Below are 26,310 nucleotides of genomic sequence, written 5' to 3' on the forward strand. Positions count from 1 at the left end.
AACATAAACCAATGTACATAGTATTTTATTTATTAAATCCAATGTTATAAAATTACAGTTTTTAGCTAGTGCGACATCTGCTGCTGCTGCTTAGAAGTTAGAACATTTGATATACGTGGCTGGAGCGTTGTTTCTGAGAGACGAAGCGCTGCAATAACATCGATTCGATTTTTTCTGTTTGGTTTTGATTACTGACATGGCTGAAAAAGTCTTTTCACACAAACAGGAAGTCGAAAAAACGACCCACAATTTGATAGCTTCATAACTCAGAGATGGATTCTTTTTCGAGTGATATCCAAAATTGAGACAACTGTTGCATTTTATGTCTGGACACCAGAATGACATCAGAAGACAACTGGATCAGTTTTTCTTTTTCACGAGGATCAAGTGCGCATGATTTTATAATCTTCCAAGAAGGGATTATTAATCCAGACGTTACCTTTACGAGGATCTTCATTTTCAGGGAAATAATTATTAAAGTTTTCAGCTAACGCCCTTAAATGTTGAGTTATTATGTTGATTATGACTTTCTTGTTGTCATCAGCAGCAATCAAAAATTCTCCCAAAAGTGGAATCATTTCTATATCTTCCTCTTGTACGCGACTATCCCAAAGAGCCAGCTTCTTTTTGAACGCATCCATTTTATTTCTCAGTGTAAAAATATTTGTACAAGACCCCTGAAGAGAAATATTAAGTTCGTTAAGAAGGCTAAAGATGTCTGCTTATATGCATAGCCATCCATTCCTCATTCAACGCTCTACTAGGTCAGATTGTCGCTCTCGCAGAAACTGCTCTACTTCTTCCCTCATTTCGAAAAGTCGTGCAAGAACCCTTCCTCTCGATAACCACCTCACTTCTGCATGGAGATATTGGTGGTGTGAGTCCATACTCTCACACAGTGTCGTGAACGATCTGCAGTTCATAGGTCGACTACAAATTTCATTAACGATCTTCACCGCGTCATTCATCACAGTGTTTAGTTCAGTAGAAAGCTTCTTTGCAGCTAAGTGCTCCCGGTGGATCATACAGTGAGTGGACAAAACTTCTGGATGCGCGACTTCCTTTATTTTCGCAACTACTCCTGAGCGACGTCCAGTCATGCTCGCAGCATCGTCCGTACACACTCTGACGCATTTGCTCCAGCCTAAGCCCTGCGCTTGAAAATACCCGTCAAGAGCATTAAATATCTCCGAACTAGTGGTCCGTCCAGGTAAGTCAAGGCAACAAAGAAGTTCTTCCCTTAAGTCTTCATCTTCACTATACCTCACGAAGCAAAGTAGGATAGCATGGTTACTCACGTCAGTTGATTCATCAAGTTGAATCTCCAAACATCTCGATTTTTTTATCCCGTCTACAACTTGCATTTCAATATCGGTGGCCATATCAATAATTCTCCTCTGAATGGTGGTGTCCGAAAGCGATATAGCATCCAGTTTTTTAGTGGCTTGAGGACACAAAATTTCTTGTACGACATCTAAGATGCAAGGCTTTACTAACTCCTCCAATAATAAACAGTTTTTTCGTTTTAGCTCTTCGAAGAGCAACTAAATAAGACGCTCGAAGCAGCGACTTGTCACTAATCGTCATCATTTTCATTTCACTTTTTTTGACTTTTCATCTGGTCACGTAATCTTTGAAAAAAAAGTCCAGTGGCTTATCAGTTTCCTTTTCTTTTTTTGGTTTGTATTGCACATTCCGAAGTATCAATATATTTCCTTTTCTTTGTTTCTTCTAAACTTGAAGCACTAGTACTTGGCATATTTTCGGTACCATCACTACTTTTCTCCTGAATATTGTCCTTGCCTCTACTAAAGAAGGTTTGACTTTTTTGTCTCCATTTTGTAGAGTTTCAAATTTTACGAAAGAAATAACTTATTTTCCGTAATACCACAACACAATATTTAGAAAACAATACGGACGAACGCGATAAAATGAATTTTTAACGTGTTTTTTTTTCAATTTATAAAATATAGATATAAATTATTAGAAGGTGTAAACACAAAATTCTAATTATCAAAGATTTATTTTAAAAGTTATCTTTTGTTTTAAAAATGTTATGAAATTTTAAAATTTTTTATTGGTTATTTTAAATTTAATTAATTTTTTAAGTATTAGGATTAAATAACTGAAGAATGCTCTTTTCATTAGTAACATCTTATTTTACCTATGAACTTGGCAAATTCGAATAATGTTATAGTTGTATATAATTAATTTATGCCTTGAGTTCAATATTTGTAGCATCATCCACATAAGACTGGAATTAAATGATTGCATTATTAAGTATATATATATATATATATATATATATATATATATATATATATATATATATATATATTAATTAAACAGCTAATATTACACTGATATTAGGGATTAATTGTAATTAACCATTAATATTATATTATTAATTACCTGATAAGTATTATTAATTAGATAATCCGTAAAAAATAAATCCTTTATTGATTTTTATCTCCAAAAAGGAATAAGCGAAGTTTCTTTAGCCCCAGCCTTTCGAAGATCTTAGGCAGTCGATCAAAATCCTTTAACAATCATAAAGTGAGATCGAAGCTATCAATGACTCGAGCCTTCCAAGAGAAAAATTATGACAGTCAGGTGGCGCCATCTATTAGTACTAATATTTAAGAGATAATATATATCATGCCTGAAATAGCGTGAATGCTATGGTCAAGTTTTTGCCCTGCGGATTCAAAACCGTCTGGCAGGAAAATCCTACTTGCTGTTCCAAAGATGAATTAACTCTGGATATGAAGAAATGTATAGAAAAAAAAATTCTCTAGTCAGTAACTAGACTCAAACCTATAATGGTTTTTCTTTGGGAGGTTTAATTCTGTGGAAGGAAATGTATTTCCATAATGCTAAATAAGTACCCTTAGCTAATAAGCATGCATTAATTAATCCAGTACACAATCAAAGATTGACATAATATAGAAAACGTATTTCCATAATGCTATAATTAGTGCATGTTTTATTAAATAAACTAGTAAAAATTACATCAATTCAATGATGATATTTAAGTCATAGTGTGTTGTTTATTTTTATTAAATAGAAATGTTAGTTTTAAATTTTTTTCTATATTTATTAAATTATAGTTTTATTTAAAAAAAGATAAAATTACATCTCATACCAAATACTATCCAAAAATAACCAAAGAAAATATATGACCCTTTTACAAACCTTTCTATAAATTATAAAATATTTCAATAATAAGTTTAAAAAGGTGTGGGGTGATTAATATACAGAGAGGAAAAGACTAGACCTATACCCTTCGAGGGTAATGGATGGCAATGCTGTAGCTAATGAAGTTCTAACTGAGTCTCGGCTATTGATGTTACTCTCCTGCCATGATCAGAGCTTTAATAGCTCATATCCCTACACTGTCCTTTACAGATAACGGGGAAGATGAAAAGCATTCTTGCTTCGCCCCTTTAAGCCAGTCCTTATAAGGACTAATAGGTTATTTTTTTTTAAACAGTATATTTCACTATCATAAAGAAAAATGCGAATAATATTCATACACTTCATATAATATAATACGATGTTCATATAAAACGTTCTGCATATTTATTTAATAAAAATATATCAATCATAAAAACGCAGTTTTTTGGTTTTAATTTTATATATTTTCGTTAATTTAGGAAGGGGGAGAGGGAAGTGATTGCCTAGGGATGGCATATTACTTCAACAATGTTGATCCTTGCTTCCCGACGTTTGAATAAATCTTGCATTCTTTTTAGCAAACTTTTTATGTGTTTAAGGGGGGGGGGTCACATCAGCAGAGACTCAACGGTATTGAATATGTATCAGTAGAGGTAATAATAATTAAAAATGATAAAAGATAATTTCGAGTGACTATATTACAGGAATTTATGATCTTCTTTGTGAGTTCATTTAATTAAATAAACCAAAATTCAAAAGATTAAAGTACTGAAATTTACTATTGTCGCATTAAAAAAAAAAAATGTAATTCTCATCGTCTTTCTTCACAACTCTAATTTTGAATCAAATTAATAAATTTATTTCTTGAAAATCATTTAATTCTAAGGATTACTTTCCTGTCCCAAATTTAAAATACTTATTTGGAATTAATAAATTCGACAGAACATTATGATCTTCCATTTCATCTCCGACTATTTTAAAGTTCTATTAGGGCTTACTATGTGGATTTAAAAAAAATGATACGGAAGTATTAAAAACTTCATCGGCACGTTCAGTAAAGTAACTGAATGATAGTGACATTTCTTACAGTGACTATATCGGATTTTCTAAAACTGGATTTTTGTTCCTTTGCATTTTGCAGTGTTACAGACCATCAACTGGAGTAAAAATTAGTATTAGTATACATTGTTCGCATATAAACGTGACAATTTCTTTCATAAACACTTCCAAATATAAATGACAATTCTATCATAAACACCCCAATGATGATGAAACAGACACGGAAATATTTTTCATAGATCATTGCATACAGTCTCTTAGATATATTAATTTTATCCTAAAATAAATTTGGTGTTTAAAAATAAAGAATGATTTAATTTTCCGATTTACATAAAAATGATGTGCTATTTATATTTAGTTTATTAAAATTAAAATTAACTTCAGTTTTTTTATTCTGAATCCTTTGTGATCTAATTGTGATTGTGAAATTTACGGCTCAAATCATATGCAGTTTATAGAAATACACGAATGAGCTTTTAAGTCATCCACCAATACGTAACAGAACACGTGATATGGTATACGATAGATGGAACAAATATTTGCCAAATGCGAATGTTTTTGATACAATGTGTCATCCAACAGGGGTAGCAAAATCTTTAAGCAATTAATATTAATACCAAATAAAGAACTTAAATAAAGTGTGTGTGATATATATACTGAGAAGTTCTATTTCATGAACTTCAATGTTTATTTACATAAATTAGATGCACATGATGGCAAAACAAAAAAACTTTTTTTTTTTATTAAATTTCTTATAAATTTATGAAAACAGAAACAATAACAAGTTGGCAACGTGATGGGAAAGTCTTCTCTCTCCATGAGTATTTTGGCAGTTTTAGGAAATAAAATTAGGCAGCTTTAGTTGTAGTGGTTGTAGTAGTCGTGGTTATTATTGTCGACGTTGGAGTCTTCGCTTCTGTTGTCCGGGTGGCCGTGTGCACGCGATTGGGAAGTGATCGGGAAGCTGAAGGATTTATTGGTTCAATAACGTGCTTCTCAAGTCGTGAGAGTGGAAACAGAGGTGGACCTCCACGGAAACCAGTTAAGCTGTCGTATCTGGCATCTTCTTCAACTGGAGGTGCTTGGTAATTGTGGGACGGATTGGGCAACTTCTTTTCAACTTCCGATTTAGGAGATCTTTGTAAGGGATACTCATAAGCATCTGCAAAAGGGGAAAGTGGATGAAAAGCTTCCTCCAAGTAGCGAGGAAACTTGGAATTGATCGCCATAGATTCAGTGTCAAAAGGGAAGACTCCAAAATTTCTTATTTGAGGTACAGGCAACAAGGATTCTGGAGATTTTTCTTCCTTTTCCAAATGGGTCATTGGATTATTCGGAACAGGATTAACTCTCTTTTTATTTTGATCCTTTATCTTCCGATTTTCATCTTTAGGAGGCATGGAACCACCTTCTGCGTGATCTACATCGGCAGGGCTGAAAGTTGGAGCCATGGGAGTTTTATATAACGGAATTCGGGAGATCTTCTTCTCTTTTGGATGGTCTTCTGTTTTTTTTAAGATTTTTGACTTCGGGTCTTCTTCCAATAACTCTTTAAAGACAGGATAACTTTCTTCGGGAAATTTCTGAAATTCTTTAACTGGATCGTTCATCTGAGAATTCAAATAAGGTAGCTGCCTGGAATCCCCATACTCTCCTAGAAGACGGATGTCGATTTCTGTGTTCTGTGGCCGTAGAGCTGGACCATCGCCTACTGGACTGTAAAAGTACCTGGAATTAACTGGTCTTTCAAAAGGAATCGCTGAGGTAAGAGTGCAAGCAGCGAGAATGATAGCCTGCGAGAAAATAAAGAAAGAAAACTGTTCATTGAAACACTTAGATATGCATTAAAAGAAAAACGAAATTAAATATCTGAAAATCTCTTAATAATATATTCCGTTTATCTTCGTAAAATAGGAAGTCTTACTGTATTGATTAAAATTAATAGATATAACTTCATGAATGGAATAAAAAATGCCTAGTTAAAATAATTTAAAATGAAACCAATTGAATTTGAAAGAGCGCCATATATATGGTAATTGGATTAGAAGTTATTTGTAACATCCAGTCCATGACGTCAGTACAGCAGATTCACTGAATCAATTTCTGCCATATTTTTTATTATGGAATAATTTTGGAATAATACTTTCTTAAAGTTCTTAAAAGAACTGGAAGATGGACTGAGTCCTTGACTCTTTATCCCGTCATCTGAATGAAGAAAATCTGTGTGGATGGAGTGATATTGAGCTAAAAGCTCTAGTCATGGCTGGGTAACGGCAATAGCCGAGCCTCAGTTAAAAATTCATTGGCAACAGCATTGCCATCGTTATCCTGGAAGTCCTAAAAAGGACTTTGGAATAATATTTTGTCTTTATAGCCTTATAAGGACTGGCTTAAAGGGGCGAAGCAAGAATGCTTTTCATCTTCCCCGTTATCTGTAGAGGACAGTGTAAGGGTAAAGTGTTATTAGGCGATTAAAGCTCTGATCATGGCAGGAGGGTAATAGCAATAGCCGAGCCTCAGTTAGAGCTTCATTGGCTACAGCATTGCCATACATTGCCCTCCAAGGGTATTAATCAACAAAACAACTTTCTCACCACCTCGGAATAATGCTTTGATGGAGTATTTCAATTAAAATATCAAGGCTACATAATTTAAAAAAGGCTTGCGTCTTAAACTTATTATTTGATTTTAAATTCTCAAAAATTAATAAAATATTTTAATAAATAAGATTTAAATAATAACTTTATTTTATGTTATATATATAATATTTAATTTTTCTAAAATGAAATATTATTTTATATGTTTTTGCAATAATTTCAAAATCGCTCTTGACATCAGTCTAAATTTATTTAATTATTTGTGTTGGTTTGAAGGACTATATATATATGAAACGTACTATTAACTCGGGGTTGGGATATGTTCATTTTTCTAAAATAAATTTCGGGTTTAAGTCAGTTAATTTAGAAAAATGAATATATATATTTTTTTTTTTTTTCAGAATTCATTTTTACTCGGTTGGAATATTATTCAAGCTTTAATGACTGATACCGAGAGATAAAAAGATGACATGGTAGATTTGAAAAGATACTACAAGTTTACTAGTTTCGTTGAATAGATCAACATCTTCAGGTATCACAATCAAAGAAATATATAAAGAATTACAGAGACTTAAAATTGTAATAACAGAATAAGTACAAAAAGACAGTAGCGTGTTTGAAAACAAAATGCGAGCTTGAATTCCAAACAAACGTATACTACGCGCTGTCGCGAGTGCGTCAATACTGAACAGAGGCAACGTGTGCGTCAGAGAGATTGAAACTTAGGCTGTTGTTGATATGAGAAGAATCTAGAGAAATTTCTCTAGATTCGACAATCTTTCTCTCGAGCTCATCATAGCACACATGGATGTTAGAAGTTTGAGTTAAGTTCACAATGTGTTGGCGGCCTTCGTCTGAGTTAACTGAAAAGAGAACGTGGCTAGAGAGAGTGCTAGCTCTAGTTCTGTTATAGGAGATATCTCTACGGTGTTCTTCCAAACGTAGAAGGATGAATTCAGCAGTCTGGCTATAGTATGGCTTTCCACATTCACAAAAAATCTTGTACACTCCAGGAAACTGAGTTGGAAGATGTTTCTCTTTAGGTTTACTAAGTATTGAACGAAGTTTTGGGAGCGTAGTGAAGCAAGTTCAGAAGTTAAACTTCTTGAGACTTGAAACTTACCATATGTGTTGAGAGTATTAAAATCTCAATTTTTAGAAAGCCTACTCATACTGATAGATACCTTCATGCTTCCTCCCATCTCTACTCCCCCCACAAAAATTTGGTATTATTTCCACCTTAGCTCACCGAACCAAATCTTTACTTGCAGAAATTGAAAATGAACTCCTTTTTCTTAAAAAATATTTTTATTAATAATGGTTTCTCTCCCACGAAAATTGACAAATTTCTTTCCCCCAGTCATTCAACTACTTCTGAAGATCTCTCTTCCCCCAGAGCCTTCATCTCTTTGCCTTACATCAGCTCTCTTTCACCAAAACTGGCAAAAATTCTCAAGAAGTTGAACTTCAGAACTTGCTTCACTACGCTCCCAAAACTTCGTTCAATACTTAATAAACCTAAAGGCAAACATCTTCCAACTCAGTTTCCAGGAGTGTACAAGACTTTATGTGAATGTGGAAAGCCATACTATGGCCAGACTGCTGAATCCATCCTTCTACGTTTGGAAGAACACCCTAGAGATATCTCCTATAACAGAACTAGAGCCAGCGCTCTCTCTAGCCACGCTCTCTTTTCAGTTAACTCAGACGAAGGCCGCCAACACATCGTGAACTGGACTCAAACTTCTAACATCCATGTGTGCTATGATGAACTCGAGAGAAAGATTGTCGAATCTAGGGAAATTTCTCTAGATTCTTTTCATATCAACAACAGCCTGAGTTTCAATCTCTCTGACGCACACGTTGCCTCTGTTCAGTATTGGCGCACTCGCGACAGCGCGTAGTATACGTTTGTTTGGAACTCAAGCTTGCATTTTGTTTTCAAACCCGCTACTGTCTTTTTGTACTTGTTCTGTTATTACAATTTTAAGTCTCTGTAATTCTTTATATATTTCTTTGATTGTGATACCTGAAGATGTTGATCAATTCAACGAAACTAGTAAACTAGTAGTATCTTTTCAAATATACCATGTCATCTTTTTATCTCTCGGTAACAGTCATTAAAGCTTTTTGAATATATATATATTTAATTACCCACAACACATTTTGATTATCCACGTGGTGATTTATATATTATTGACTTTTTTTTTACAACATTCAGTAACGTTGAAAATAAATGACCCTTGTGCAGGGATGAAGGAGCGTCAACAAATCAGATATTATACTTGGCTGAGAATTATATTGGAACCATTTATCACCATAGCTCAATCCCTGCAGACAATCAGCTAGGAATGGTCTGCCAAAACACGACTTTCCTATCTGTCAGAGGAGTTTACGGAAAGGATATACAGAAATTGAAAGTAACAAATGGGCACCGTAACTACGGAGCGTGGTAAGTGAAAACACCTACTTACGGGTCACTCACCCGTGGGTTGTACTGATGTCATTTTGTATACCGTCGATGACAACAAACTGAAAGTATTTCAAGGTAACCTTTTTTGGGGACGGATTACGTGCTCGTGTTGTCGTAGCACGTAGGTGTTTGCAGTGTAGTAAAGTTTACCGAGTACTCTCTTTGCGAGTGCAAGTCATTACCCTAACACTGATGGACTTAAGGGCAATAATAGCAAACAAATAAACAAGCAAAGTTGACAGATTCGTCGTTTTCGAGTTTTTGTTTCCAATCTCAGCTATAAATAGCGTTTAAATGAGCTCTGCCAAGTGTAGCTGAATGTACAGATTTTCTTCCTCGCTAAGCCTAACATGGCATTTCTCTACATAACCACTCGAACACTTTAGTTATTTGTTTGTGGAATAATTTGGAAGCAGGACACATGACATATATGGCGCAGAGGGTGAAGCTTGATGCTTTTTATATTCCCTGTTGTCTGTTTCGGGAGCAGTGATGAGAGAGATTTGTGAGCTATTTTAGCTCGCTCTGAGTGGACAGAAGTGGTTATTCGTCGTTGTGTGTTAGGATGGCTTTCGGTCTTTTATGTTTCCAGTGGTCATTACCGTCATAGTTTCCGGCTTGCTGTATTAGTTGGTTTGGATGCGTAGATGTTTTCATAAAGAATTTTTCTGCTAGGGAGCGTAGTACTGGAGAGATGTAGGGGATATTTATGTCCCTGTGGATCTGGGCGTTCCTGATGAACCACGGGGCGTCCAGGATCATTCGCAGGCACTTGTTCTGTAGTCTTTGTGGCTTGAGGATGTTTGTCTTGGAGGTATGGCTCCAGGCTGGGGAGGCGTATATAATTGTGGGACGGATCACTATCTTGTACAGTAGAATTTTGTTTCTTGTGCTTAGTTTGCTGCGTCTGTTGATCAAGGGGTACAGCTGGGCGATAACTTCTGAAGCTTTGGTGCATGTGCTCTTGATGTGGCTGTTGAAGCATAATCGTTTGTCGAGAAGTATTCCGAGGTATTTTGTTTCAGTTTTCCAGGGAATTTTAGAGTTGAACAGGATGATGTCTCCTTTGGGGGGGGGGGGGGAGATGCTCGTCTTTTTATGAAGAGTATCGTTGTGCTTTTCTGGGGGTTTAATTATAGTCGCCAGTCTGTAAACCATTTTTCTTGATTCAGTATGGAGTCTTGTAGTTTTTTGGTTACGAGATGTGGTTGGCAGGATCTGGCTAGTATAGCAGTGTCATCTGCATAAAGGACGATGGTGGATGTGAGAGGATTTTGAGGGATGTCTGCCATATAGATGTTGAACAGGATCGGGGCTAGCAGTGATCATTGAGGAACTCCAGCGAGGATTTTCCGTTGGGTTGAAACCGTTTCATTGATTTTGACTTGCATCCTCCTGTTTGAGGGGTATGATTTAATCAGGCGTATCATGTTTAGTGGAAGGTTTGCGATGACAAGTTTGTAGAGGGGGCCTTGGTGCCAGATTTTATCGAAGGCCTTTGAGATGTATAGGAAGACTGCTCCGGTGTGCTGATTCCAATTAAATCCTGTGGAGATGTATTCTACCAGTCAATGGATCTGTTGGGTAGTGCTGTGATTTTGACGGAAGCCAAATTGTTCTTGTGGAATTTAGTTGGTTGACATGATCTTGGAGTCTGATGAGGATGATTTTCTCTGCTATTTTTCCTAAGTTGGATAGCTGGCTGATGGGAGTGAAATAATTTGTCCTTATAAGGACTGGCTTAAAGGGGCGAAGCAAGAATGCTTTTCATCTTCCCCGTTATCTGTAGAGGACAGTTTAGGGATAAGATGTTATTGAGCTATTAAAGCTCTGATCATGGCGGGAGGGTAACAGCAATATCCGAGCCTCAGTTAGAACTTCATTGGCTACTGCATTGCTATCCATTACCCTCCAAGAGTATGGTGTCGTAACCTCCAGAATCAACACCCGAAATAATTTGATAGAGTATTTCAATTAAAATAACAAGGTTACACAATTAAAAAAAAAGGTTTACATTTTAAACTTATTATTTCGCTTTAAATTCTCAAAAATTAATAAAATATTATAATAAATAAGATTTAAATAATAACTTTATTTTATGTTATATATATAATATCTATTTTTTTTAAAATAAAAATTAGAAAATAAGAAATTAAAAAAAGTCTAAAAAAAACACGAGCGTTTTCTAGGCTTTTTCAATTAAAGCTGAGCTACGACAGAAAAGGAAGTTCTCCCCCTCCCCTTCCGGTTGGCGAAGTTTTCTTATCAAACAACAAACAAGGTTGATTTGTGAGCACGTACAAATGACAGTCATATTATATTCTCCTCTGGTCTTTCTTGTCTGAAGGTTAGCTTTAAATAAATGTATTTAATCATGTTGATCTCATCTCTCTCTGTGCGTTAAATGTATCTACCTCTATATATACACTTTTTAAAAATCTATTTCAGTTCTAGTGTGAGTTGAGTCCAAAGGATTACTTTAAGAAGACTATAGTAGCGACTTTTACTTGCATATTGAGAAACTAATTATGCTTCCATTCTCTGGTGTGTGGGGGCGGGGGCAAAGGCAACAAAGAGACTACCAAGATCGTAGACTAAGTGATTTCACATAGCGAATTGCATCTGTATGATACAGTACTTAGTAAATGGATATGAACATAACGTTAGTATTCGTCTGGTTTTTATAGCAACAAGTTATTCTATCTTTTCAAACTACGTAATGAACACAACTGGAAAATTCAGTTTTATTCAAGGAGAAAGCTTCGACGAATCGCTATTTTTTTTAAAAAAAATTCTTTTTGATGTTTTACTAGTCAATTATGCAGACAAAAATGCTAGTTTAAAAATTATACTTTTATGCATAAATCAGAAGTTCTCGGAGAGATTTTCAACCTTTCTTTCTTTTGCGAAATCTCAATCCCAAATTAAAATTATTGCAGTAAATAAATAGAGTGAATCATCAACACATTATTATTATTAGCTAATGATTCATCAACACATTATTATTATTAGCTGATGATTCACTAAGCAAGTTTTTTTTTTAATATAACTAATAAATATTTATTATTTAAATTGGTTTCTTTAAATTAAATAAAATAACATGAAAATTTTATGTGATTTTGCAATATTTTTTAGAATATTAAGTTATTTAAAAAGCATTCTTATATATTCTATAGATTTTAAATAATGTATATTATTTTTATTCAACACACAAAGAAAATTGAGTACCATATAACAATGCGTTTATTCATAGTAAATTCCAACATAACAAATATAACATGCAAGTTCCTGTTGCATAAAATAGGGATGTGACAATGGTTATTTCATCATTCACATTCAAAAGTTAAAAGTGAATGAATTAAGTTAAAAATGCGATGAAAATTCAAAACGAAAATTTCAAAATATAAAAAAAAAATATTCGCGGAAATTATCAACTCCATTCCAATGTATAAGATACCTTCAAAGACAGCGTCTTTCAACAGTATAAATACACCCTGTTGTTTTTATTATTTATTCATATGCAACCCGGAAATGTGTTGATTAGAATAGCTGAAATGAATATAAATTATTGGCAGTTTTGTAACTAACTGGAGCTTTATTTACACGATCTCAAGTATTGTCATCCAATCTCTCCACAGCAATTTGTAAAGGCAGGCAATACTAGCCAACAATTTAGGTCACAGATCATAACGCAGAATTTTTTTTTTTAATTCAAAGTATTTTGATTGGAGTTTAGTGAATTAGGTTAAGAATGTATTTTCAGGCGTCCCCAGCTATCATACGTGATGGGGTTTGAAAGGTGTGGGCTTCAAGGCCAGTCATAAACTTCCAGAAATGACTATGCAGTAAAATTAAGCTGCCACGTCGTCAATTTTAACGATGTGACCTTAAAGTGGAAAAACATTCATTTACCGGGGCGTCACCTATTAATGGTGTATGCGTGTGAAGAAATTATAAAGTACAAATTTTTGTGTACATGTAAATAATTATTTAAAATTATTTGTTATAGATTGTTATGGGGCTGTTCACACTTAAAGAATTTTCCGGAACTTTTGTAGAAGTTAGGATCATTCCATTTCAATTTGTTTCATTGAAGCGAACATCATTCGAAACCATTGTTGCTTAGTATCCAAATTATATATCAATATTTGTAATTTTTCACTGGATCACTAGATGGCGCAACTAGCAGATATTCTTAAACCCAGCTGGTGGATGACGTTTCACATCCGAAGATGCATTGTTTGTTTCCGGTTTCAATTTTTGCAGTACTAATTCCAATAAAAAAAAACACAAAAAGGAAGAAATATAAATAAAAGCATGCTTTAGTATAATGCAGAAATAACTGGTTATGTTATGTAATCAAAGAGCAATTGATAACCGCAGGTTATTGTTATCTTATGAATTCATATAATTATAAGTCATTTAGCCTTGTTTTTCTGTAAATACATGTTCACTGAGGAAACAAAATAAAATTTAATATTTTTATTTATCACTTTAAGGAATATTTTGTGTAAAGAAATTATTAATACCTTTCGTATTTTTTTAAGTTTTCGTGAATTTATTTAGGAAATTTTAAAATATTTAAAATGTTGGCAGTAATTCGAAACGAGATTCCGAGAATTATAAATGTCACAGATCTTTTCAAGAGTGTATGAAAGACAAAATAAATAAGTTAATTTCTTAAGTGAATAGTTATAAATTGCACAGTATACAAGAGCGGATAAAATGCAAGAATTAATTAATTAATTATTTTTTAAATTATTTTTTTTAGGCTAAGTATGATATTTTGACAATGATCTAAATAACATCGTATTGCTTTTTATACTAAAGAAATAATCTTTATTCTGGCTGATTATACGGAAGAGTTGCAGTGAAATCTTACAATAACAGTGAATCATACGATATCAGTCTCCGTACCGTATCTTAAATCCTTCTGGTCTTACCTCCCACCCACACGCTTGTCGAACTACGTCACTTTAAGGTAAGGTTTTAGCCTTGCTACTATTCGGAATTTTAGTTACCTAAGATCATCCGCTTCAGTACACAGAGGTAACAAGTAAGAATGTTCATGGAGTGAAGCAATGCCAAGGAAATAAAGAGGGGAAAAGAGGAAATTCCAAGTTGAAAGTTCTGTTAATGTCACAGTTTACAAATTGGAAAATCACTACAGAAATAAAGCAATTCTAAGAATTTACGTCTGTTAAAATAATAGAAATTTTACTCGCTGTTGCCTGAAATCCCAAAGAGCACATTGCCAAACGGTTTTTACAAAGACATTTTGGTATTATATGGGGGGGGGACTGAAATTCTGATAAACACTTGGAACAAAAATGACTGTTTGTGCAACAAAGGAAAGACTTTTTTTTTTTTCTCAGAGGATTGCAAATGATGTAGCAGCGTTGTAACAAGTGTATAACACTTCTTGGGGAATATGCACACTAATGTGTCAAATTAAACCTTCATACTTGTGGAATTCATTAAAATCTTGAAATTCTGCGTCATCCTCGATAGATTTATGTAAAATCGATGACTGCAAAGTCTGTATTTATTTACAAATCGCAAATTATACGTAGCAAAGTCCTTATAAGGACTGGCTTAAAGGGGCGAAGCAAGAATGCTTTTCATATTCCCCGTTATCTGTAGAGGACAGTGTAGGGATAAGGTGTTATTGAGCTATTAATTAAAGCTCTGATCATGGCAGGAGGGTAATAGCAATAGCCGAGCCTCAGTTAGAACTTCATTGGCTACAGCATTGCTATCCATTACCCTCCAAGGGTATTGGATTGAAAAACAATCACCGCATCTCACGGTCGATTGATTCCTTCCAACCGCCTTTTTTTTCACGTAGCAAAGTCTGTAGTAAATTCATTCTAATCTTCTAATGTTAAATAATTAAAAAGGTGTATAATATATTTTTCGAATATTAATAAAAATTTAAAGAATTTTAGTAATTATTTAAAATTTTAAATAAAATATAAGTTATACTTTTATATTTTAGAGAAAAATGAAATAATATGCAGTAATAGTGTCACATTCGTTTTTTTTAAACTATTGCACTATAAACAGAAGCTTTCTACAATCCTATATAGAAAAGAGATATGAATTTAAAAAGTTTGAAATATTAAGGCATTATTTCTTTAAAATTATTGTATTCAAAGATATCCAAAAATGTTTTTCTCCACCAAAAGAAATTAATCATGATAAATGAAAATAACCCACTAGTTAAAAATAGTTTCAATATTTACCTTGACTGCCTGTCTATAGTAATGTTTCTCTTTCAGCCTACAAAACCAAATTACATTAAGGGATTGTGTTGTTTGTTACAGTCTTGTAAACCTACATTTGAGGCAGCGCAAACCGATATCGTTAGAGATTAATAAATTATAAGTAAGTTGTTGACAATTTTCATCAAGAACCAAAAATAACAATGAATTTCTTGTTTTTAATTGTTAATTCTTTTCAAGAAAAAAATCACATTCTTCAGGATTGAGGTTATCTGTGTTTACGTAGGATATTCATTATAGAGTTAGGAAACCGCTAAGCAGTGGAGGCGTGAGCACGTGTGTGGATGCGTGTTGTTTATGAATGGAGACAGATTCGAAGCATTGTAATTAAAAGCAGCAGAAATTCAAACTTGGCGTAACAGAGTAGGTGTTCGGTGGATGATTGTTGACGTTTTTACAATGATCTCAATTCGTAAGCCACAAAAATTAATGAAATAAATTAATTCTTTAAATAGCGAAGTTGAAGTAGATCATCAGAGAGACAACGCAGGAATTGCAAAAAGTTGAGAGATGTTTAAATGAGCACAGGGAGAAAAAGAAAAATGAACAGGAAAATAAGAAACAATAAAGCATGGAAATAGATAAGTCAAAAAATAACGAAAATCAGGTAAGTGACGTTGTTAGTATAAAGAAAGAAATTATTTGGTATGGTGACTCTATAATAAAACATGCTATAGATGAGAAAGTTATAACATCGAGTTTTCCTGGAGCGAAAATTAAAAATATAACTCAAGTAATTCAAAAACAGAAAAGAAAATATAAATGAAATGATAGTTGTAGTAGGTACGAACGATTTAACTGGTGATAAGTTCAGTATGAGAGAGGGCATGAAAGGGTTGCTGGAAGAGGCGAGAGTGAAGAGTGAGAAAGTGAAAATCGTTAGTATTTTACCTCGCTATGACAAAAATGAATAAAAAAAAGGGCTATGATGGCAAACGATTCAATTCGTAGGCTATGTATAAGGAATGGATGCGAGTTTTTTGGTGTGTGGAGTGAGTTTGAGGGAAGATTGGATTTGTATAAGAGGGATGGCCTACACCTGAATGCGTTTGGTATCAGAAGTCTGGAAAAACTAATAACTGGTATGAGACCTAACACAGAGAGTCAGGGAAACTAAATTATGAAGGGAGGAGTGATGGGAATGTGAGTGTAAGAGCGAAAATGGTATATAACTGTGTTAATGACGAGAATGGGCTTTGTCATGGAAATGATGATGAGTCGAGAACGATTTCGGGTTTGTGTTCGTCCGGTTCGGACCAATCATATGTGTGCAAAGATATCTACATGTGTAAAGCATTAGAGAAGAACAGAGATCTGCAAGTTGTCCAATTGGGTCAGACTGCAAATAAGGGTATACTAAAGAACGAAAAGGTAGATTATTATGTGTGTACACGAATGCTAGGAGTATCAGAAACAAAGGGATAGAGTTTGTTGCCTTAGTCAATATGTTGCGACCTCAGATTGTAGAAATTAGTGAGACTTGGCTATCAGAATCAGACCTACTAACTGGTATCGAGTGTCATGGGTACAGTATTTTTAGGAAGGATAGAGTGGATAGGAGAGGAGGGGACGTGCTGCTAATGACATTGGATGACTTAAATCCAGTTAGAGTTGAGACCTATGAATGTAGTAATACTACTAACAATATTTTACGTGGCAATGAGTTTGAAGCCATCTGGTGTGAGGTGGAATCTAACAAGACAAATTACACAGTGCGGTGTTGTTACAGACCTGGTGGATCGGTTGCTAGTGATGAAGAAATGCATCACCAAATAGAAAAGGTGAGCGCGAAAAGAGTAATTATAATGGGAGACTTTAATTATACAAATATTGATTGGGTAGCAGTAGAATCTCATGAGAAGAATGAAAATGCATTTATTGAGCTGTTGCGGGACAACTTCCTCAAGCAGCATGTAACAGAAGGAACTCGAGATCAGAGAGTGCTAGATTTGATTATAGTGTCCGAGGACATTTCAGTTAAAGACGTAACTATTCTGCCTCCACTTGGTGACAGTGATCATGCGGTACTCACTTGGGAAGTGACTAAGTTTATGAATGTTCCATTCAAAAAAGGTTACATGTTGAACTACAAAGCAAGAAATTATGACCAACTGAGGAGTATACTGAGTTCAGTGGAATGTATTCGGTTGCTGGAATAGGAAGAATATCGACACAGTGTATGGGAAGCATTTAAACAATATTTAAATGATGCGATATCAGAATGTATCCCGAGAATTCGAAGAATAAATAGAGTAGGAGTCAAATGGACGTGTAATCTTATTAAGCAAGAGATTAAGCTATTAAGCTATCGATATGCTGCAAGTAAAAGAAAGAATGAATATCAAAGAATAACTCTTCTATATCCAGATGGAGTCAGGGTTACTGATGCAGAAGAGGTTGTTCAGTTAATGAGTGCCCATTTTGTTAAAAACTATCAACCTAATGAACTCAACGTGGAGTTCACTGTTACCTCTTCACTAGATGAAGAAACACAGATGTGTGAGGCCGAGGTATTAGAGCTGTTGCACAAACTGAATAAGAATTCAGCAATAGGGACTGATGGGATATCAGCATGTGTGCTAAATGAGTGTTCAGCTGAATTGATCATTCCTTTGACCAGAACGTTTAATATGAATCTCAGAACAGGGAAGATTACTCAGGAATGGAAGGATGTATGGTAATTCCATTGCATAAGGATGGTGCAAAGACCGATGTATCAAACTATCGACCAATTAGTATCTCAGGAGTGGTGGTGAAGATTTTAGAAAAATTAGTTAGGGCCGGCATTCAGAAATGGGTTGACAGTGAATCTCTACTTTGCAATGAACAACATGGGTTTACTAAGGGAAGATCATGTTTTAGCAACTTGCTCACATTCTATGATAATGTTACCATTGAACTAGATAAGGGGAATGGATACACCATGATACGTTTTGAATTTGCTAAGGCTTTTGACAGAATACAACATGACAGACTGCTGCATAAATTGGAGAAAATGGGTTTGGGTTATACAACATTAGCATGGATAAGAGGGTGGCTGACTGACAGATACAAAAAGTGGTATACGGGGGGATCTGGGTCTGCAAGGTTTAAGGTAACAAGTGGTGTACCACAAGAATCAGTGCTTGGTCCACTGTCATTCAATCTGTACATTAATGATATTGGGAAGGATTTGACAAACGACATACAGTTATTTGCTGCTGATATGCAGTCCTTACAGAATGATTTGAATAAGCTGGAATTGTGGGCATGGAAAAATGGGTGTCAGTTCAATGTCAGTAAAATTGAAATCATTCACTTCGGCATGATTACCTACCCGATGTCGTATTATATTGGTGGGATTAGGCTAGAAGAAACTGATGAGGCTAAGGGATCTTGGAGTGTTAATAGATAGGAAGTTGAAGTTCAAGGGCCATGTGTGGCAAAGATTGCAAATACAACTCAAAAGATAATTGCAATGCTCAAACGAATGTTCACATGTAAAGATAAGGATGTTATTTTGCCTCTTTACAAGGCCTTGATAAGACCTCACTTGGACTATTGTGCGCAGGTCTGGTCTCTTGGTTTCCGACGTGATTCTGATATATTGGAGAGAGTACAAAGGCAGGTGTTAAAAATGATATCAAGATTGTGGAATACTGATTATGAAGACAGGTTGAGAATTTGTAGATTGCAGACACTAGCAAACAGGAGAAAGAGGGGTGATATGATTGAGCCTTACAAACTGCTGAAAGGGTCATACAGGATTTCAATTGATGGGATTTTTCAATTTATGGAGGGTGGGGAAGGACGAGAGGGCATCCTTGGAAGCCGAGAATGAAGGCTGCCAAGAAGGGTGAAAGGGCTAGATTTTTCTCTCAGAGGGTGGTGCGTGACTGGAATGGATTGCCATTGGATGTTGTGAGTGCAAGCAGTGTGAATGAAATCAAGAATAAGTATGATAGCTGGTGTATGTAGTATGTAGCCTCCCTCGATTAGTCTCTGACTCCCTGGAGGTCTCTCTTAATAATAATAATAATAATAATAATAATCCCAATTCGTAAGCCACAAAAATTAATGAAATAAATTAATTCTTTACCTAATTTTCTATAGAAAGCGTAATTCGATAAGTCAATTTATTAGCTATTATCATTTAAAAACTTCGTTTTTGTCTCACAGACAAAACGGTTCGCAGAAACTCAAGAAATCAAATTGGAACTTCCAAATATTTTACTTACTGTATATCTGTTGAGCTAATTTACAGAAAACGTAGAAACAATCAAAAAGCATTTAAACTAGCGATTAATGTTGATCTGATTATCCATATATAGTAGGTTACTCAGTCAAATGTCAATAAATTGGATATTTTAAGATAATAAACAAAGAAATGTTCGAATTCCATTATGTGATTCTAAAAATTAATATATCATCTCCTGATCAGGTGATAGACGAAATGTTTTACTTACTAGGAGTCGCATGGTATATTTTAGAAGTCTTGTCTTTAAAATGTATCACTAAGAAAGCTTCGACTTGCAAGTCAACACTTGATGATATTTCATCAGGTGTTTGCTACACCTGATGAAATATCAACTATTATGACATAGTTGCTAACCTGTTCTCCAATGACTGCATGTGCCCCCCCCCCTCGCCATTTTTTCCAGGATGAGTAAAAAGTTGAGATTTACTCATCCATTCCTGGATGAGTAAATTTTTTTTTTGTATATTTCAGAATAATATGAGTCATCTACGTTAATGACCTTATTATAAGTTTCTTCTATCCAGGATAATTAAGCAAGGAAAAAGTTACCCACAAGGTGAATTATCATCGATGCTTTTGAAAACAGACAAAAAAAAACTCTAAAAAAAACATCATATTTTCATTCCTCCTCCTTCATCTCACACAAAAGAATATCTGCGGGTCGCATTCTTCGATCTATTTTCCAGCTAAATTTGGAATACCGTTGTTGTTTTCTACGCTGCTGAAAATACTCTTGAAACTTCGGCCTAACAGGACTAAAATAAAAGCTTGTGTGGGAGGTAAGGTAAGGCGAAACTTTCTCAACAGATATGTACTACTATCATTCAACTAATTAGTTATTGATTCTCTCACTGTTTCGCTAAGAATAGAGCGAAGTGATGAGGAAGCATGAGACAGATTGGCTGCAGTTTAGAAGAGGCCCATTTTAATGTTTTAATTGTTGAGAACTGAAATCATCCTGTGAAAATCGAGCATCACCATAACTAAAAGAACAACAATAACCAATAGTTAACAAAAATGTCAGTAAAGAAGCCATTCTAAATTGCAAATAATCTCCTGGTTCTTCAGCTTGACTCACTCTTTACGAGATTTCTAATTCCGGAGAGTTGACATTACTGTTATTTACATTATAAAACAACCTTGTTAACATTATTAACATTAACGGTGTTATTTCAGAATGTAATTAATAATTCATTTGGCATTTTAGAATATAATAAATAGTTTAAGATTGAAATATAGCATATTCAAAAACCACTCAACAATAATTGTCCTTAGATATTTATACATTGTACTGCCAATGTCCAGCCAGGCACAATTATTGAAATAGCTATTGGCAATATTTTAAAAATAACTTTCACTCTTTCTTGGTGTAAAATGGGGTTCAGTTTCAAATTGGTGAGATTGTATTTCTAGTCCTTAAGATAGAGAAGTCACCGACCAGAATTTTTTTTTTTTTTTACTGGAATATTTCTGATGTATAAGTTACAATGAATCAACGCTGTGGAGACATTAAAATACCCAGATTTAATATGTAGGAAGATTTTAGGGAAGCAGAAGAATAGACTTTTCAAGAAGACTTCTGCACCTGCTCGTAATTTCTGCAACAATGAAGGAAATTATTATTTTCAGTCGTTCTTCAGGACGTTTCAAGGACTCAAATAACTTCTGGGGTGAAATACCACTGAAGATGCTCCAAATCGAAGCAATATTAGATTTCGAACATCTCCAGTATTGAAATCCATCGATTTGAGTTCATTCGAGCTTGGATAACCTTCTGATGAAGAGACAGAATCAAGAAAATTGTTTTATGATTTATTCAATGCGAAGGTGCGAAATTTGGTGGGAAGTCAATGCTTTCGTTTGTTCTTGAACTCGCAGAAAAAAAAAAAGGTTTTTTTTTTTTTTTTGGTACATAAGGACTATTGCTGTTTCTTATCCAAGGTCGTGGAAACTTATTGGTATATGTGGTATCATCTTTATCTGTAAATAATTTCTACGCCCCGAGCAATGAAGACCTACAGGCTATGGAAAAGCCCTTGTAAAGAATCTGAGTGGGCTTGTGGAGGTTAAAATTGAAAGCTCATACAACGTTTGAAGCCTTCATTTTCTAGAATCTCTCAATGGAAACTGACTTGCGGTTTTCAACTTCTGATTGCCAGCTAAAGAAAATGTGCTTGGGCATATTGATTTTAAAAAATTAAGAACTATCTTAATTATTATTTGTTTTATACGTACTAAATATTTTATTTACTACTCGTATGCCTTAATGTGTGTACAAGTAAGTGCATTATCGGTGAAATAAATCTTTTAAAAAATCGGAGTCTCGCTGGTTTGGGACAAAAAGCATCTATTATCCCAAAAGATATATTTCGGTGATTACACCACATTTTTTGTTTACATTATTCTGTTATACAAAATACTGAAATAATAGTTCCCAACAAGTTTCGTAAATCGTAGGATTTACATCTTCAGGGGGTAAATAGTATAACTTAAAGTTTAAACAAGAGAATTAATAAATACAAATCATAACTGTCTGGCTATTCATAAACTCAAATAACAGAATGCAGTTATAAAACGTTATTGACGTTGAACAATACTGGACGATGTCACGTGTTCTTGTTCTCGTTCATACAGTCCGAGCTCAGATTGAGGTTAATTTTTTATTAGAGCTGACCACACTTGATGGAGAATTAAACTTTGGTTTTTATTGCATTGGGTTGGGTTTATCAGCATATTAGCAGCTTCTTTAAATTTTCTTATATAACTGTTGTTTTCTATGTATGACATCGTCGTTTTTTGCCAGAGTACATCGTGTCCAGTGGAAGTGGTATGGAAAGCAAGACCCGTTTTTTGTTCTCTTTTGTATTCTACGTCTTTTTGGTGTTCAGCCATGCGTATTTCTCCAGATCTTCCCGTCTGGTCTGTCCTGCGTAGCAAATCCCGCAAGAGCAATGGATTTTGTAGACTCCTGGTTTTTTAAGAGGGTGATGAGGTGGTTTTGGTGGATGTAGGAAGCTCGAGATTTTTTCCTTAGGAAGGAAGGCTACTTTTATGTTGTGTTTGTTCATTAATTTGACTAGCTTATCTGTAACATTTTTTATATAAGGAAGCGAGATTGCGTTTTTGTAATCCTGTTTTATTGTGTTGTTAGCTGGAGGCATTTTAAGGATTCTCTTGATGGTTTTTGTTTCATACCCATTCTGTTGGAGGATTTGTGTTAAGTATTTTTCAACAATTTGCACAGCACCATAAAATTCACTTTAGAACAAGAAAAAAATAGAAAACTTCCTTTTCTGGATATTCTATTAGAAATTAATGAAGAAAGTAAACTCTCCTTCTCAGTATATAGGAAGCCGACAAACACTGGAAGATTTCTAAATGCAGCCTCACACCATCATCCTTCACAAACTTAATTAAAACTCTTCGAGACAGAGCATACAATATCTCCAGCACGCAAGAAAGATGTAATGCAGAACTAAAATACTTAACACAAATCCTCCAACAGAATGGGTATGAAACAAAAACCATCAAGAGAATCCTTAAAATGCCTCCAACTAACAAACACAATAAAACAGGATTACAAAAACGCAATCTCGCTTCCTTATATCAAAAATGTTACAGATAAGCTAGTCAAATTAATGAACAAACACAACATAAAAGCAGCCTTCCTTCCTATGGAAATAATCTCAAGATTCCTACATCCACCAAAACCACCTCTTAAAAAACCAGGAGTCTACAAAATCCATTGCTCTTGCGGGATTTGCTACGTAGGACAGACGGGAAGATCTGGTGAAATACGCATAGCTGAACACCAAAAAGACGTACAATACAAAAGAGAACAAAAAACGGGTCTTGCTTTCCATACCACTTCCACTGGACACGATGTACTCTGGAAAAAAAACGACGATGTCATACATAGAAAACAACAGTTATATAAGAAAATTTAAAGAAACTGCTAATATGCTGAAAAATCCAATGCAATAAAAATCAAGGTTTAATTCTCCATCAAGTGTGGTCAGCTGTAATAAAAAATCTACCTCAATCTGAGCTCGGACTGTATGAACGAGAACAAGAACACGTGACATCGTCCAGTATTGTTCAACGTCAATAACGTTTTATAACTGCATTCTGTTATTTGAGTTTATGAATAGCCAGAAGGTTATGATTTGTATTTATTAATTTCTCTTGTTTAAAAACTTTAAATACTATTTACCCATGAAGATGTAAATCCTACGATTTGCGAAACTTGTCGGAAACAACCACCCATTGACCATTGACGTTACTGACAGCATGGGTGAAGCACCAGTGCTTTTCATATTCCCCTTTATCTGTAATGAGAGTTATTTGGGAATGGGAGATTTGTAAGCAATTAAGCTCGCCCTCTGAGGGCAGTAGTGTTAGCTATGATCAGTTGAGAAGTCGGAAACAATTATTTCAGTATTTTGTATAACTGAATAATATATAAAAAAAATTGTGGTGTAATCACCGAAATATATCTTTTGAACCAATTAGTCACAGAAGTCTACGCCTGCAATCTATTATCCCATTAAAATATTCTTAAATATTTTAAGAATTAAATATTCTTTTAGTACAACAAACTTTTTATGGGTGTCTTAACCACGAAAGGTTGAGATTGTCATAAACCCTACCCTAGAAACCAAACATGAATCATTCAAGCTCTCAATAAGCAAGCCAGTGGTTTTTCACTGAAGTCGAAATCAGTTACTACCTATGTAGTCTCAGATTCAATATAGTATTGAATGTTAGCTGAGTCAAAAGGTTACAGATCTAAGGAATTTTTTCTCTGAAATAAAATCTTAAAAACACGGACAAATTATATTTTTGGGTCTTCTGTTATGCCTTTAACAAAATTCTGGAGTAGTAATAAGTAACAATCACCAAGCAGTTTAGGCCTAGAATAAGAAATATATCAACATGTGCTTTTAGAAGCTACTCCCTCATATTTCAATGAATGAAGTAATTTTATGACCGTATTTTTTTCATTCATGAATGAAGTAATTTTATGACCGTATTACATCAAATAAGGAGAAATATGCTATTGTGAATTTTTATTGTACACTTCTGAAGACTCAATACCAGGCCTTAACCACGTGACGGTTGCTACGCAACGGATAACTAATAACAAAAAGAGAAGAGATGTTTTACTTACAAGTGACATGGTAGCCTTAAGAAGTTTTTCCCACAAACCAAATCTTTCGACTCTCGACCGTTGACGCAAATCTTTCTCTTTTATATCGAGGGGCAGTCGAAGGCTGTGTTCGTCATACCTGACGGAATATCAGCTGCTGTGACCTTCGTTGCTACTGGTTGTTTGTGCATGTGTATTTAATGTTCGCGATTGGGAAGTCTCAACCAGATCAAGGCTTCACTGTCGCTACTTTAGACGTCACGCATTCGAGTGTTTCCCAATACTTCCTCCACACTCCCACTCAGAAATTGTCTTCATTAATGAAAGGGGTTTTTATTTTCAGTTTAGAGAGGAGTGGACGGTGGGAGGAGGGTGTCGTTGGGGGGAGGGTTGTCTGCTAGAGTAATGAAAATATCAGCAGGCTGGTAGGGCTCACTGACGTAATTATAAGATTTATTATTTTAGTATCCATCCCCTTGTACAGAGAGAGAGAGAGAGAGACAGAGAGGGGGAGTTTCCCTCTAAGTCCCTCTTACAACACTGACCTCTTTCACAGAGACTTTCTTAATAATAGCATAGAAGTTGGCCAGACGTACGTGCGCGGTTAACGACTTTTGACACATACGACACCGATTCGTGAAACATCGGTTGACCTTTCACCTTCAAAGTGATTATCATGAGCAAAGCGGTATTAATGGAGGAAATAAATAACCTACGAAACAGCCAATGCTTTGAAAGACGCTTCGTGGAATACTCTTTAGTCAGTGTAGCGAGACTAGGTGGGGGATGTTTACTGAAAATAAAATTGATTGTGGACGTCTGTATAAGTGAAGTTCTTAGAAAAGAAGCATACAGACAGAGGGAGACCAATGTGTGTTTCTTTCTCGCTTGAAACAAAACTTAAAACAACTTTAGTGATGACTTTTTTTTTTTTTTTCTAAACAGAGTACTGAAGTGGGTTTAAGTTATCTTTTGAAGTTGTGTTGCCGCGCACGTACGTCTGGCCAACTTCTATACTAGTTTAGTTATTATTGAATGGGATGAAACTTCCGGTATGGAAAAACCCAACTTTTATCATACGAGACTAACTAAACTCAGCTTCAGTTAGAAATCCCCCCCCCCCAAAAAAAAAGGTTACTTGCATCCTACACAGGATTTGAATTCGTATCTTTCTGACCTAAGAATAAATGTTGCAACGTCCTCTTGATTGCCTTTAATAGACATCCTTTATTTCTAACAGTGCAAAGGTTTCACCAAGTTAAGACGATAAAAAAATAAAAAAGTAAAATACAAAACACTGAATATATTCAGTACGCTTGATGGAATTATCAACA

The 26,310-nt window shown here is 34.8% G+C and overlaps 1 protein-coding gene and 1 pseudogene across 1 annotated transcript; both read right to left on the bottom strand.

Moving 5' to 3' along the window:
- Nucleotides 1-749: 749 nt before the first annotated feature.
- Nucleotides 750-1,382, bottom strand: LOC150094352 (SCAN domain-containing protein 3 pseudogene; annotated as a pseudogene).
- A 3,568-nt stretch (nucleotides 1,383-4,950) lies between these two features.
- On the bottom strand, nucleotides 4,951-25,154 carry LOC150094353 (uncharacterized). Its single transcript, XM_090412244.1, has 2 exons — nucleotides 24,998-25,154; nucleotides 4,951-6,029 (listed from the first exon to the last, which is right to left on the bottom strand). Exons 1-2 carry the CDS (start codon nucleotides 25,004-25,006, stop codon nucleotides 5,085-5,087), a joined length of 954 nt encoding a protein of 317 aa, XP_090268370.1. The 5' UTR covers nucleotides 25,007-25,154; the 3' UTR covers nucleotides 4,951-5,084.
- Between the last annotated feature and the right edge of the window lie 1,156 nt (nucleotides 25,155-26,310).

This window comes from Typopeltis vanoorti, chromosome 22 (assembly GCF_054136105.1).
Source record: "Typopeltis vanoorti isolate ZY-2024b chromosome 22, IOZ_Tvanoo_1.0, whole genome shotgun sequence".
NCBI classification, from domain to species: Eukaryota; Metazoa; Arthropoda; class Arachnida; order Uropygi; family Thelyphonidae; genus Typopeltis; species Typopeltis vanoorti.